Here is a 17,156-nt window from a genome sequence, read left to right as displayed (position 1 = left end):
CCGTGAAAATATCATTCAAGATATCGATTATTCAATATATCGATTGTTTCATTCGAATATCGTTTGGTTAGTTAGGTTAACCTAACCAACCATAACTTACGATTATGGAATTAAATAAGTTAATCGATATTTTCATTCGGTTGTTTTTGACAAGGGATATGGAAATCTACACGTTACATTGATGTTTTCGTCAAACAGCGATGTTTTTGGCCAAGTAACTTATTGAAATATTGAAATTTTTCATTACGAAGTTAAAGAGTAGGCCTAAAAAAATCAGAAGAAAGACTGAAAAATACCATTTATGTTTTAGTCCCAAAAACATGTTATCGGTACGGTAGCCTACATCGATAGTTGACGTCGATGTTACCAATGGTGAACATCGATGGTTGACCTATGGATGCTCATCTCTACCCCACACTAAATAACTTAACTAGTGAGATTTTTAATTGTTTTTCCTTATAGGTTTAACATTGACATGTAAACAGGTTACCTTTTCTATTAATAGTCAAACGTCCCAATAAAATAACTGGTTGTTCTAGGTAAGATAAGTAGTAAGTTAAGACTATTCCACTCAAGTGATCGTGATGTTTATTGATTTATATAGGCTAACTTTTAAAAACTAACTTAAGTACCTAGGGGCCTATTGTAAAGAACAAGATAAACACCTACCCTCTCTATTTCTTAGGCTATTGTGAACTTATACATGAGGGCGTAGTTCTGAGCTTTACTATTTTATTGTAATAGGGTAGTTTACTCATGTGAGAAGGGTTGGTTTCCCCAGAAATAATAAGTCAAGTCGTAATTATATAATAACAACAAAACCTTTATTTGAATTGAACTCTAAAACAAACGGCAACCCTATAAAAAGACCTTTGAAAACAGCAGGCCTAAGATTGTTAGAAATGTGTTGATAGCCTAGCTGTAAGTGTCTCAGATTTGGGGCGAGAGGAGCGTTTTTAATTCCAGCACATAATTATGGGCGCTCAACATACTGCCACTGTAAGAGTCAAATGTACTATAGTGTTACCAGGCTTTTAAAGTGGTCCCATCAAATTTATTTTTTACAATAGGCTATATATAGCAATACCAGCTTACTTTAATATTATTTTCTGCGCTAAATTTACCATGCCTTTTTCAAAGTCTGATAGTGGGCTATATACCTACCTACTAATAGTATGTTCTAACTTCTAACACAGAAGCTCATAACATGATCTACAGGTGATCTAAGGTGATCTACTCACCTTAAACTGAGTAGGATATTCAACTAGATTAATAATAATTAATAACCAAATACTTATGTTCCTTTGAGTTGTTTTTTTTTTAGGAAATCAGTAGGCTATAGCTTGTGCGTTTCCTGGTGAAGCCTGGGGGTAGGGTTGAAGCCCCTACAAAACCACCTAATTCATTCTAACCACCTACTCCCAGGCTTCACCAGGAAACACACGAGCTCTACCTTCCTTTATTTTGTTTACTGGAGATTTTAACTTTCAAAGTGCAAAAGGCCCTAATGTACAATTTTGAATTTGGACCATTGACTATATATACCCACAGGTAGGTATAGTCGATATACCTACCTGTAAATATATAGTCAATGATTTGGACTTAATGTTGAACATTATTACCATTAGGTATTTTTCATTTTAATCCCAATGAAAATAATTGTACTTTTGTAACATCACATCGATGTAGTTACCACAAGAACAAGAAATTAAAAATAAATAACGTTACCTGCAATGGTATTTTTAACTAATAGATTGAATTATTACTAATGTTGGAAGGCTGCCTTTTGGATGTTTGCCCTAACCCCAGTCGAGTCAGTCCCAGTTGTGGCTGTGTCAGTGGTGGAATTTGATGGTTTAGATTTTGTGAAACTAGTGGTCAATAACAATACTAGGGTTTTTTTTTTATTTACGAAAGTGTTGTTGTATTTTACAACATCCTACACTATCTGACAAGTTACTATTTTGCCGATTAGGTATGTTTTGTTGCTGTATTGTATAGTTAAAGTAGCCTCCTACAACAGTTTGGAAATATTTTTTCTTTAAGCTTGTTGTGAACAAGTAATTAACATTTTAGCTTGATACTAGTTTACTGTTTTAGGGTACTTGGTACATATTTACAACAAGCCTCTGTAAATCAGGGTGCAATTTACTTTCCTATTATATTATTCCTAAACTTAGGTAAATATCAGAGTAAAATAAAATAAATGAATATTCTTTATTATAAAAGTTCTTAAACACAGCCTAGTACTCAGCCTAGCATAAAACAGGTACCGTAGAGAAGTCACATTTTCCTGTCTTTTACCTTGGTGTAGAACACATTACACTATTTATTAAAACCGCTGTTAATATTTAGTAAAACAGAGATGTTTTTACAATAAAACGTTTACCATGTTTACCTTCATAGCCTAAGCTGTAATATTTTGAACTTTTTATTTCTAAATAATTATCAATTTAAGTTTTATTATTAAGACTAAAATTGATATAGGTAATTCTCAAGTGTGGCAGATTATGTAAAAATATGTAAACATATTTTTAATCCTTACTTCTGTTTGAAAGACGGTAAGGATGAAATATTAAAAAAAAATTGAGAATAGGATATATTTTAAATGAAAGCCTTGTAAGGCTTGTAGGGCTTGTAAGGGAGTAAAGAACTTTTCCAGTCCTATTTTACTTTTGATGTTCAAGTTACCTAAGTTTTTTTATGTACCTTAGGCCTAGATAAAAAAAATTATAACGCTGACTCGACATTGCAAGTACCGGTACCTTAAGACAAAGATGAATTTTACCTTGTGTGTTTTTGCTATTTTTAATATAATTTTTTGTTTCAGATGCAGTCCTCTTCTTCAGTATGAAAACTAATAGTCAGGTGGTAACTTAGTGTGAATTTGTGGAAAATACAGTGTAAAAGTGCGGTCACAATGAGTGAGGAAGATAAAAAGAAACCGATGGATGGTCCAAAACCCTCTGGACTGAAACCTCCTTCCAAGTTGGGGCGTTTGTGTGCCAACCAGCAACCCAAGCCAGCTGTTCCACCCAGTCCACCAAAAGCCAGTGAGTAACATGCAGAAATATCAATTTACGTTGACATATCATGTGTACCTGAACTGACCTTGATACATTCACTGAAGTTGGCTGCTATAAAGGGTAGTGCTAAATGCTTGAAATATTTTAATGTTTGGTTCTGTTGTGATGACTACGCATGCACAGGGACGGCGGAGTATTGAATAAAGGAAAACCGAGTTAAGATTAAAATATTTAGTTTATCGTTTAAAAAGAGTTAATTCAGAATGATTTTCCACTTGTTAACTTACTAAAATTACTATAATTCTATAGTAAAATTAAAAAAAGTCCACTCCATGGACGACTGCGGGGAGAGAAATATAGCGGAAAGACGCGACCACGAGTTCCCATTTTACACCCCTTGCACTCTTCCAATCCGACTGACTGCCCCCACACCACGGATGTGATATCATACACGTCAGATAGAATGCTGACACCTCTTGTCAACAGAACAATCAAGCCTCATGTTCTGTGATACGACCAAACCATCGAACGTGGTGTAGCGATGAATGTAACTTACCTAATACTTTGTTACGCCCAACAAAACCTTTAAACTAATTGTAAAATCTGCTGAAACTGTGTAGCTTAGTTACTGACTAAGCATAATACCTATCTTTAAAAGCCCAATGATCAAGGTCAGATGAGTTCCAGTTTCAATCCATTTAAAAGCTACCAACTTTTCTCAGAAAATAGTTCACCTAATTAAATCTTCGTAATTATGTTGTATAACCACACAGTAGAGCATAAATCATAACATTTACGCCGAGGAAACATTTTGTCCAACACTAGCACCTCAACGTCAATAAAAACACACTAGATAAACAAGCTTTATATTCTACAGTAGGATGGTAAGTGTAGGCCTACTTGTAAACTATTTATTGTCAATGATGTATGTTACATTTACCGTGTTTAATTTTCAACCATATCAAGAGGGTATTGCTGTCAACAATTATCTCAGACTGTAAAATACTTTACTAATAGAGACTCCTCACTGATTGTCTTATTTCCCTCATCTACAGTCTAGTAGTCTATAGTGATGAGATGGCTGGGTGTGTCCACCACGCTCCACTGAATCGACACATAATAGTAGTCAAGCTCGGTCGCCTTCATGGCTTAATCTGATTCTCTTATTGTCCAGCCGTGCTGCCTCTCACGCCGTTTTTCTGTTTTACTTCCGTATCAAATTGTTAAAAACAAGTGATGTAAATTTTAAACATTATTAGATTAATTAGTGGTCCCAACAGCACCTATTACAATCCAACGTTCAGTTATCCCAATCTGTAACACGTTTTTATACAAAATTGAATTTTTTAATCTCTATGCCTAGTTCATGTCAAGAAGACTTTTCTAGGATTGTAACCTAATGATCAATGCTTGCACTTAAAACAAATGATTTTATATTCTTGTCTAATGTTACGACTGAGACTGCATTAACAAAGTCGTACAGTAATGCAACCTTCTGAAATCCTGGTACACCTGTTATGACTAGAAGACTTAAATCATTTGAATTTTGGTGCATTTGGCAACCAAGAATCACGAGTGGGAAAAATGTGAGAATTATTTTTCAAAAGTTCTGTGACAACCCAATTATTGTTATTCGTTTTTTTATCATTTAATCATTGCTTATTTGGTGATGTAAATTAGAGATTGTATTACTTTTTGTTGTAATTAAAGAGGTATGTCCAAAAATACAGGCACAATCTGCCCCAATAGTTTTACTTTTACCAATGGGATTAGTCTAAAATATAGTATTGAAACAATAATATACATTTGAATTTGCTGTACCTAGTAAAACAGCTGACGACAGCAAACTTCTATGAGCTAGATGTTTGCAGCGGGGAATGAATGAATTATTTGTCTTACACTGACTTCCTCCTAAACCTATATTGTTAATCTTGATTCATATTTCTTTACATAGGTATGGAATAGTGTTAATCCTGCTGGCAGCAATTGTAGTAGTAATTTAATATGTGATAATTGAGCAATTTCTTAAACTTATTAAAATCTGATTCTTTTTCGCGCATTTCCCATGACCAAGCTATTACCATATTTCTTATAGAAAGCCCTACAAGTAGCCCCAAGACTGATTTACTTCTTGTTTCGATAAACACACCATTTGTTCAAGTACATAAATAATTGCAGTCCAGTAACCTATTTTGATTAAATTTTGTACAAACGTGTGTCACCCCTGAACACCCCTCCAACAGTGTCCTGATAGCTTTTTTTGCTGTTTTAAAATGTAGCCTAATCCATATTAATTTGTTTGGCTTAAATGTATTGTACTGCTATTCCAAACAGGACATTGGAATTTGGTCAGTTTAGTTCCGAGATGTACTCCTTTTTAATTTCGCTTTTTAGGAAATACATTCATTCTTCATATGTACATGAGCCAAAGAGTATTTGAATTGCAGTAAAAAGAAAAGTAGGCCACAGCTTCCTTTACACAACATCAACACACTGTCACATTTGCCAGAACAATCGCAACTCTGTGTGTACATAAATTTGCATCATTTGTTGATGTCACCAGCGACACTAGACTCTCAAGGCGTCAATGTGAAAACTGAAAACAGCACCGTTGTATTAGCTGAAATAACATATTTGAACTTAAAAGCTAATTGTAAAAAATATTGTGTCCAAACCGACAAAATGTTGCTCTAGTAATTTTGATTACAAGAGTACACTTGAACTAAAAGCTAAATCAAGACTATTTCAGTTTGGACCATAAACAAGAGACGGGATTTTTAGTTAACTATGTATAATGTTCTAAGGCAATCAGGATATTGTATAAAATGTATATTGGGATTGAAGAATTTGTGATTTAAATGTGGTACCTAGTTAATGTGTTTTAAGTAATGTATTTAAAACATCTTTTACATAGCCATAGAATGATATTTCATGGAACGACTTAATATTTGTTTCTTAAATATTTTGCTGAATTACAAAATTTTTATTTGCCATATTACTTAACCTAGATTCAGATTTATTTCCTTGTTAAAAATAAAATACCTACACTAAACCTACATATGTCGGAAAAAACAAATAAAAAAATAGGCCTACACAATAACACATTTAAAAATTAACTTAAGAATTAATTTATAGAAATATATTTTTCACCTAGACGTAATGTTATTTGATCATATCAAACTTAATTATTCCAAAGTCAGTCTAGTGTAAAATCAATTCATAGATCATGTGAAACCATCCATTTAGCCTGTTGTCCCCGTCGTATCAGTATGGGCTGCACAATGTCACGTACGTAATGTATAAAAAGTCACTAGGTCAGGCAGTGTGCAGGAATGCACTTATATAGCAAGAGAGTGAGTCATGAAGCTAAAACTGGAGTTTCCTTTTCGGTAACCTGTAAGACCGCTTCCTTTGTCTTACACCGTGGCATTGGCGTTTAATTAGACTTGTGCACTTTGTGGTGTTTTGTTAAGAGTTATTTTCTCGCACTGGGTTCAGCCATTCAGAATATTAGCTAGTTACAATTTAATTTTTTAAATTACATCACGCTGGTCATTGTACAGAAAGATTTAAAATGTTATTCATGTTAATGAGCGGGATATTTTGGTGTAGTGGGACCTTTTTAAGTTAAATTTGTAAAATGTAAATCTTTTCAACTGTTACAACCCACTATGTGGTATTTTGTATTCCATAAAGTCTTTAAATTAAATTTAGCACTGAATGTAAAAGGTAAATTAGGTACATCTTGTCAATTAGTACAGCCTTTAGTGAGTATAATAAGAGAGTGACAGAAAAATTCCCCCATCACTTTTCTCCCCTACTTTGAAATAGTATATTTCATTACTAGGACCGAAAGTGGCATTTTCCATCGCGCTCAAGTTTTATTGTGAGGTGAAGCTGAACACAGGGAACCCCAATTTCACGTGGCGAAGCCAAGTATGTGAGAACTATTTTCACGTACGAGGCGAAGCCGAGGACGGGAATAATGGAGCAAGTGCCGGATAATAACTTTTGGTACGAGTTATGAACGATAATTTTCATCACGACGCATAAATACACAAACACAGAATAGCAGACCTCAGTAATATTACAACTATTATTTCTCAATTAATTTGATTGAACATCAAAATAAAATAAAATCTTCTAAAAGGAAACCTACGTATTTTTCTCAATAAATTTGGCTTAAAAATGAAAATAAAAGTATAAAACTACTTTTAACAACACACACAGCTCAAATCATTAAACTAAACCGTAACAAAACACTAGTAGCGCGCATAGTGAAAAAATGGAGAACTAATTGAGAGCGAGGGAAAATAAATTTAGAGCAAGGGAAAATAAGCTGATCGATTTTCCCTCGCCCTAAATTAGAGCTTGGAAAACGACTACTTTCATTGATGTCAGCTGTTATCGAAAATAGTTACTTTCGTTACGGAGTGATGAAAAAATATTTTAGGAGGGTCTGTAAATTAAGGTCTCCATCCAGCTTAGTCGCAATCAAGCGAAATGTCATGATGGATCCTTCCTTACTTCATTCACAACTATTCTCTGGCTCACACTCTTATGGGATGGTTTGTCCACTCATAGTATTAAAAGTAATCTCTGAATGAAATTGACACTTGACCGAGTATGCAGTAAATAAAGTAAGGAACATGACGTTGGTATCAGACTCAAACTATATCTTGCTTGGTTACAACGGGAGCTTGATTTACGGATATATCCCTCATATATTAGAAAGACAATTTCATAGAGTACTGTACATTATAACAAAAGCTATAGTGGTGGGCAAGGGTTCTAATGTGAATGCACATACCGCATGTCATTCTAAAAGATTTGATCTATAGTGAATTGTGCATTTTTTACATAATACCTTAAAAAAACATTCAACATCGGCAAATGAAAGATATGCATTATAATTTAAATATTTTTTTGTTTTTTTTGTCTAGAAATTGGTTAGATAAATTGCTGACGGTTGCGAACAGTTCTAGAAGCATATTGAATATGCTTGGATTATTGCAACACATAGCACTAGTTAACTGTAGTTATGAATATAACTGACTGGTAAAAGTTCCTCCATGCCGTCACAGAAAACGTACTACTATAACCCAGAATACCAACCGCATGGTAAAAAGCATTAAGTGTTTTGAGAGAGCTTTGCCTGTTAATCCGTAGGCAGCGCCACCAGCGTTGCTATGCTATTGCATGGCACTGTCTACGGATTGACAGGCAAAGCTCTCTCAAAACGCTTAATGCTTTTTACCATGCGGTTGGTATTCTGGGTTATAGTAGTACGTTTTCTGTGATGCCGTGTGGTTACTGATTTTGAGGTACATGTAATGAATGATGAATGCTAAAAGAACACAAAACTAGGCTACTTCTATCTCTTCTTACACACATACTTTATACTTTACTTTGAAATTGTGACCATACGAATGTAGGTATTTCAAGCCAAATATGAATGGAGATGAGAATATTTTGACAGTTAATATTTCACACTGTGGTGGAACAAAGCACCTTTCAACGGCTTAACAGAATCGTTTCAAGGAAGAATCAAAGCTGTGCTGTCTATTGTCGTGATTTTCCATTTGATTGAAACTAATGCCCCATTGTATTGGTGATCAGATATGAGAGGATTGTTATTAAGTACTCGTGTGTGTGTGTGGGTTTTCCAGCTAAGGTATTTAATAATATCTCCTTCCCTCGGTGGTGGTCTGATGACTTAATTGTAGAAAACCGCAGCATTGTTTTAAGCTAGGAAGGGAGATCATGATTTATTAGACATCCCATTTATACACTTTACGTTTATTTAAACAACATTCAAAAGTATGAAACTACTAACTTAATAAACTTAAATCTGTAAATATAAAAGTCATCAAAATTTTTTAATTTCAAGTTGCCGGAAGTGTGCCACCATGCAACAACACCCCCTACCCCCCAAGTAGGTTCCTACGTCATGTTGTCATCATAGATCGAGGGGGGGGGGCAGTTTTCCAGCCACGGACACTCAAGTTTCGTTGTCAAGCTGTTCTAAACTAACCTAACCTAACTAACCAAACTTGCTATAGGCCTAACATTTCAAAATTCTGTTTGATAGCCTATTCCCCACATGTCTTTTCTGTTATAAAACAGAATTATTTGAATAACAAAATAACAATTACAATGGTAATTATTACGTATGAAATTAACTTTAATTCATATTCTTATTCTTTCTTATTATTTCTTATTATTTATTTCTTATTCTTATTAATTCGTATTCCAGTCGCTGACACGGCTCTCAAATTTTTTAGTTGGCTGATTTCGTGATCACGTTTCACCTGGTGGGGAGTGGGTGGTTTTCCAAGGGGTAATATTCCGCATTCCCGTAATCTCAAGCGAAGTTGTATCCAGATTGTTCTACATTTATATACAGGGCCTACTATTCTATATATTTGTCTAGGCTACATTTGGATTTCAAGCTTAGACCTCTTGTTTTCAGCTAAATGGTTTATGCCTTGCTTCAAATGATCCTTTGCAGTAGTACACTACAATAGTAAGCCTATTAACTTTTTCAGTGTCCTGAAAGTATGACAATGCTTTTCAAAAGTGTCAGTTATAATTGCAGATTTGGTTTAACTTAAAAATGATGTGAATAATGTTTTGAGAATGTAGGGACCTGACCTATGAGGTTCATGTAAATTACTTTTGTTAATGCACTATACGTTTTAAGAGAGAGAAATGGTATGTAGCTCAACATCACAGTAAACTTCGCCAACTTTTTAAAAACTCGGTGAATATGTTATTGGGAAAATTCCAGCAATACCTACCCAGTGAAGTGTACATTTTTAGCTTCGTCTTTTGTCACTTTTTATCTCAGACAATGATCGTTCTGTTTTTATCTGACAATATAATCCCATCTGAAGCTGTTACTAAACATCTTTGCTCATCTGTTGTTGGTTTATCTTATCAAAAGCCTTTAATTGTGTACCATCTTACAACAGGTTTGCATTCAAATTGTTGGGATTATCTAGAATTTTATTTTGCAATCAGATTTGTTTTTTAGGTTTTTTCCAATGAAAAACTCATTTCCCATTTTACATCACCATTAAAAAACATCTGTGGTGCTCTGAAATAGGCATGTTATTATGTATGGGTCGTGTTGGAACCTATGTGATGGGAAACATGGTGTTATTTACCACTGTTGAATTATTTCAATTGACCTTTTATCACTCAGTAGTTGTAGTTGGTGATCAACATTGTTAACATTCAACTCCTTCATTCAGCTGGTAGTTTATGTGCAGGACTGCGGTGCGTTTTGCTTGCGTCACCTCTTTTTAAGGATATTAAAAGTAGTCATGAATAATATTATTGACTATATAGTCAATGATAATATCATAACAAGGGTACTTGTAAAGAGTATGTTTGTTTACGGCATTTATTGGTAAATAAGACTACAAATTTGCCATGAATAAAATTTAAGAGTACAAGATTGTAGCTCTACCCTACACCGTATACCAGTGATTTACTTACACCAATTAGGTTACAAATTGTCGTAACTTTTAACTCACCGTTGATAGACCTATGTGACCTCGTCAACAGCTCTGATTCTGATTCTGATTCGAGTTGTTCAAAATGTTAATTTTAGCGAATTTCCCTATAGCGAAGTAGCTATTACCGTAGGTCTCATGTGTGTCCATCCGCACGATAACTTGAGTAATTTTTGTCCGATTTTGATAAAATTTGGTTTGAAGGTGTAAGGCGGGATAAACTTGAATGAGTTCGCGAACCAGCATGATCGGACTATGGGAACGGGGGTTTATGGGGGGTTTTATGGGGTAAAAATAGGGTTTTCCCATTTTTGACCCTAAAACACAAAATTTCACAATTTCTTTTTCAACCATTTTGTAGAGCTCAAAAAAACAAATAATTTAGTATATTGAAGAGTTATTATGCGCCTAATTGTTACGGAGAAAATTAAAAAAAATCGTAACTTTAAAATTATCATGTTATTCTTATGGAGAATAAGTCAACTGTTGTAGTTTGCTTGTTTATGAACATATTTTGATCAAATTTGGAAAATACATTAATTTCTTACTAAACCACAGTACCTTTTAACATTTTACATTAAAAAAAACTTTTTTACCCTCCCTGTTGCAGCAAACCTAAGTACTCATTAAACTAATTCTGTTTAAATAGGGAATAAATATGATATTTTTAAGGAGACATTTTAGTTTAAATCCAATCAGGCAAATGGAAATTCGCTAAGTCTGCATGTTTGCTGCGGCGGGGGTATTTTATATTAGCCTGCATTTGTTAAAAGTTCAAACTAATGAATCAATGAGAGTGTGTATGTGATGTATGTTTGAATGGGTGTTGTTTTCTTTTACCTTGTCATTTTTATGACATTTGCTATACAATGTAATACCATTGTACAGTAGCCGAGACTATTTTAAATCCATTTGCAAAAACTGTTTCGTCTCTCGTTTACTATCTGACTGTGGTCAAACATTCAACTGAAGGGCCAGTTATTCACATTTAAAATCGTTGCAAAGTAGGTTTGTCAGCATAACTTGACTTTTGAAAGAGGACTCTAGAAATAAATTACACGTGAGAGGGGCGAAGCCCTAATAACCTTTACCATTCGCAGGTGCGCTGCGCTGGGTTTAATGACCACCAGTCGTAAAAATTGGTTACGTAGGACGGCTGGAAAAGGGATGCAACAGGGAAACCCTTATTTTGAAACTAAACTGATCGAGCCATTTTATAATGTCAAATTATCAGTTTTAAATTTGGCTATAGCTGGTCCTTATTGATGGAATGTCTACTTCTAAACTATGAAGCAAATTATTTTATCTAAACGCGAAACAAACTTGTGTCCATAAAATATAAAACAAGTGTCAAATTGTCGCAGCATTGCCATTATTTTTAAAGATGAAGAGTACACGTGCCCTAGGTCTGCGCTATAATTAATTGTGATGTTGGATATTTTATATTGTTGTACGACGTCACGGCAGTTCTCGCTGTATTTTGCTATGACGTGATCGAGGCGTGTGGGCCGGCGGACCTGAAATAGAAGTGGAGCGGTGACTTGTTTATTTACAGCTGTCAATGTCAGCTGATGTATCCTCCATTGTTGAAAACAGCTGATTGTCATACCTAGCACCTCCGCGCTGAAGTAGCCAAACAGGAAATGTTTTGGATTTTGAATTGAATTTCAGATTTACAATTCGACACGGGGGATGGTAAGATTTGACGCTGTTTTTGTTGGTGCGTTTCACGAGTATTAGAATAGAAGGGTGTGGATAATAAACATAAACAAATGAGGGTCACTGGCCTCAATGTTTATACTAATACAGGGTGTCCACGTTCTGGAAAGTCAGGGATAGTCATGGACAAAAAATCTGGTCATTGAAAGTCATGGAAATGGGCAAAAGGTCATGGAAAGTCATGGAAATCCCCAATGATGGATGGATTTGAGGGAACTTTTCAATGCTCTAGTCAGCCAAAACCCCGACTATTGTAGCATTTTTCAGGATTTTTCACAATTGTGCAACAGTTAAATTTGTTACAGTTGTATTACCGTAGTTTATGAGTTTTGAAAAAATAAAGTGTAGAGAGAACTTGGCCAGCTGTGGGGACGGTGGAGGCTGGGTATTATTTTTTCCTTCCTTATTTTGACTGCCATATTTAAGCAAAATGTAGGCCTATTTCTCCATTGTTATCTGTTACTACATATTTCAGAATGAGTATACACTGTGAAATAACTTGTCTAGGCAGTATTATTCGTGAGTAGGCCTATATTTATATAATAATTTTTTAGTATTCGTGAGTCATGGAAATCAATGGTGAATGGTCATGGAAAGTCGTGGAAATAAATGACAAATTTCCTGTGGAGATTCTGTAATAGCTGTCACAAGTTTGACAGTTCCATTTAAATATTAATAAATTACACTTTAGTGGTAGTGTCATCATTGGTTCGTGTTCATTATCCATACTGTTTCTGTTCTAAATTTCGTGGTACTTTTATTGAGAGGTCGGACACAAGAAATAAGACACCACGTTGCGTATTTGTGTTTTAAAACAATAAGTGAATACCAAAATAGGCCCGTCGTAGTGACGAAAATTTATCAATCAACAAACAAATTAATTGTGCAACAATATCAGACTGTCACTAAAGTCATACCAGCGAGCAGAGAATAAACACTGTGCTACTGTGCTCGCTGGGTTGTGGTTGTACGCAGTTTTGGGCTGTACACAAAACACGGACTGCACATTATTCAGAGTATTAATATAACTTAAATATGTGCTCCGTTCAAAATGAAATATCAATTATCAGTCGGTCCTATCCCACTAATTCACCTCTAAATAATTTTTATGTAACAATTACACTGTTAAGTTATGTCTTCGTTCTAACCAAACCGAACCCTGAAATTAAAATTGAAACAACCTAATCCTGAGGTTCGTAGATTATTAACATTCCTAACTGACAGAAATGCGTGGCAGTGAATTTACGGAAAAGTTCCCATCAACCATTGTTACATAATGTGTTTTTACAAACCATGAGCAACCTACACTTTATGAGTCAACATGTTCATTTTAAACCCAGCTCACTTCCAATCCACTGAGTACTGATACGATGTTGTCGGTTCGTACCTGTTGGACACCATCATGGGGTGTGTTATGGGGTTTCTCGTCGTCACCATGACGTGTTCTGCCCAGTTTTGGCCAGTCCCAGTTTTTGGGCGCGGTCAGTCCGGAGGCGGTTCAACGCTGGATTGAATTTAAAAGGTCGCGAGGTCGTATAATTGCTTATTCGTGTTTAAATTATTATTTCCCGCTAGTGTAGCTTTGGCTTAAAGTACTGGGTAGCTGAGTGGTAATAGTGCTCTCCTGACAATCGAAAGGTTGCCGGATCGATCTAGAGACAATTTTGTAGCTTTTTGGTGGTTCGAAACTGGACTAAACTTTTACTGTCTTTGCGATTATTGGACTGCTCCTGGATTATAAATGCTCCTGGCTAATGAAACAGCTGATCTTAGTCAGTAGCATATCTACACTAAATCATCCCACGCCATTTTACACTAATAATTCACTCATATTTTGGGTTAAAATACGCACCTAGGTGTAGGTGGCGTCCCCAGCCCAATTGATAATCAATCTGATGCTAACATTGACTTAGGCATATAACCGGGACATGAAAATTTAATTCCCTATAGGCCTACAACTACAGTGTCAGTGTGAAACGGACCATAACTATGATTGTAAACAGTCTATAACAGTCTCAATAAACAATTTCGAATAATGGCTATTACCAATCGCCTGATTAAGCAAACCTTTATTAGACATGATTGGCCCGATTATTCCATTCAAATTTGATTAATTCATTAATTTTCCTACGCCTACGATAACATATTTTTCGATCGACGACACGATAGCAAATTTAATTTATTGTTATGTTTATACATTTATAAGCCAATCATCGGTTCTAGGTAAAGAACTCGACTTTCGGCTTTTCAAACAAAATTAAGCAAGCAAGCAAGCTTAGCTTTTTAAGCAAGCAAGTGTTTTTAACATATCGTAGTAGCATTGACTATAAATTTATAGTCAATGGTAGTAGTGAGCCAAACGGGGTAGTCATGTTCTAGCTTCTCAAAAATCACAGCGAGAATGTATGAGCGGATACACGGCTTTCTTTGAAAACTAGGGCGGATTTAAATCGTAAAGCTGTCATTTGTTAAGGTTTTAACTGGTGATTTTTTTAGTTGGAGATAAATTTGTTTATTGGGGCTTACTTATTTTATAATACAAATAAATAAAGAAACTACGATGGATTTAGTAGATGTCGAGGCTAGTGGCGTCTAGCGGAAACTAGACGAACTGTTGCGGACCTTGATGTCAGTGACACCTAGCGGAGATTAGACGAACTGTTGCGACGGTCGGACGTGATGATGACGTCACTTAACTATCGTATTATATCGTAACGATTGTAAAACTATCGCGACTCTTGAGTGAACTGAATAATTACCCCGACCGAATGAATAACACTTGTTAACATTTATTAGAGGTTAGAATTTATCGATTTAAATAACTAAAATAGGGTTACTGTGTCCTTTCAGATTTTTTCTACTTAACGTAGCGTGCTTTGGACTTATTCAAGTCAAATATAACCACCTGTTTTACTTGAAGATGTTTAGTTCCTTCAAATTCCATTATAAAGTGACTATTTTCCAATTGTCGACATTAATTCTAAACATCGCATTCCATTCTGTCTTCGTTCTGATCAAACTTTTGGGGTTTCAGCGAATTTCCCATACATAATTATTGTATAGGGAATAAGCTATTACCGTAGGTCTCATAATAAGACCTGGACCCGGGACCGATTAACTTTTTTGTTTTGATGTCCCTAGAGGTCAAATACACCATCCCTTCAAATTATATATATTTATATATGTGTCCGTTAGCATGACAACTCGAGCAAAAATGATCCGATTTTGATGAAATTTGGTATAAACGTGTAAACCTACATTTATTCGAACGAGTTCGCGAACCAGCTTGATCCGACTATGGGAACTGGGGTTCAGGTTTTTATAGAGTATAAATTGGTTTTTTACATTTTTGACCCAAAAAAAATAAAATTTAGCAATTTCTTTCCAAACCATTCTTTAGAGCATAATAAAACAAATAATTTTGAATATTGAAGCGTTATCATGTGCCTAATAATTACGGAACAAATCCAAAAAAGTGTAAATTTAAAATTCCTATGTTATTCTTATGGAGAATAAGTAAACTGTTGTACTGTAGTTTGCTTGTTTATGAACATATTTTGATCAAGTTTGTAAAATACATTCATATCTTACTAAAACTATTAACATTTGACAAAAAAAACTTTTTCACCCTCCCTGTTGCAAACCTTAGTACTCGTTAAACTAATTATATAGGGAATAAATGTGATATTTCGATATTCTTAAGACATTTTAGTGTAAATCCAATCAGGCAAATGGAAATTCGCACAGTCTGCAGGTTTGCTGCGGCGGGGGTATTTATAGTTTAACTGTAGTCGTCCTTTATCTAGTGTTCCAGAATAACTGTATTTAAAGTATCAATTGGAATTGCAATTATTAAAAATAATAATTAGGATTGGGGCTGGGTGACGTTGTACTGCGGTTATTGCAGGCAGAGTTTACGAAACGAACTGTGAACTGTTGTAAAGTAAACCCATAATAGATCAACACTGCTACCAGATCATCGCGGGGTGTTTGCATTCACTATTCACACGTCCGAATATGAAATAGCCAATAAAACGTGGGAAATGTAAACATGCGTCGAGATGTAATGTTTACTCAAGTGTGAATTAACACAACCAATGTACCAACACCATACAACAAGACAAACTCAGACCTACGTATGCTGTGTACAGGCTGGGGTATTTTTACCAGAAGTAGCAATGAGAATTTGTGTGTAATTATTTATCTAGCGTCCATATTGGTATCTAAATGTCCACGAGTACCGGCTCTACCCACGTTCCTGGACAATCTTCTTCGATTCTCTTAGTTTCTTCCAGCGTTGCCGGGGTGGGGATGCGGAATACTATCCCCCGGAAAACTACCCCCCAGGTGAAACGTGACGTCACAAAATCTGCTAACTAACCAATATGGAAACCGTGTCCGCGACTGGAATACTACCCCCTAGACAAATCATGCTATGTAATTTTAATTTTAATTCGAGTAATTCCGTTGGATAATAGAAAATGCATGTGGTGAATATAAAACATTTTCGATTTTCGAAATTTTACAGCAAGTTTGGTTGGTTAGGTTAGGTTAGATTAGGTTAGATTAGAACTGTTTGACAACTAAATTTGAGTGTCCGTGACTGGAAAACTGCCCCCCCCCGGTCTCTGACGTCAATATGACGTAGGAACCTGCTTGGGGGGGGGGGTAGTTTTCCGGGGGGCAGTCTTCCGCGCCCCTCCCCCACCCATATGTCCTGCACCGAAGACCTGGATGATTGGAATCAATTATTCTCGTTTTGTTTGTATGCATCTTTCAGTTTATTGGGTTTTCTAAATTTCTTGATTTAAGTTTCTGGTTCCTGTAAATCTGACAGTCGAACCATAGATTAAACATACTCCCTCTAAGGGCACATTAAAACATATTCCTT

General features: G+C 35.3%; 1 protein-coding gene across 10 annotated transcripts in view; it reads left to right on the top strand.

The window, feature by feature from the left end:
- Window positions 1-17,156, top strand: part of LOC128991913 (CAP-Gly domain-containing linker protein 1-like) — an 83,848-nt gene that overhangs the window by 12,850 nt on the left and 53,842 nt on the right. For 9 of the 10 annotated variants that reach the window (XM_054415220.1, XM_054415198.1, XM_054415212.1 and 6 more), the window contains one exon: window positions 2,831-3,053. In XM_054415220.1, coding sequence (XP_054271195.1) covers window positions 2,921-3,053 — 133 coding nt within the window. In that variant the 5' untranslated portion in view covers window positions 2,831-2,920. Of the gene's footprint in view, window positions 1-1,867; window positions 1,976-2,830; window positions 3,054-17,156 lie in introns of those variants that run through there. The other variant, XM_054415205.1, reaches the window with a different exon arrangement.

The sequence above is a fragment of the Macrosteles quadrilineatus genome, unplaced genomic scaffold, assembly GCF_028750875.1.
Source record: "Macrosteles quadrilineatus isolate MER2022 unplaced genomic scaffold, UCM_ALF_1.0 Scaffold_1__1_contigs__length_201487025, whole genome shotgun sequence".
Lineage (NCBI taxonomy): Eukaryota > Metazoa > Arthropoda > Insecta > Hemiptera > Cicadellidae > Macrosteles > Macrosteles quadrilineatus.
Note: the sequence above shows the minus strand (reverse complement) of the source record. Positions and strands in the feature narration are given on the sequence as shown.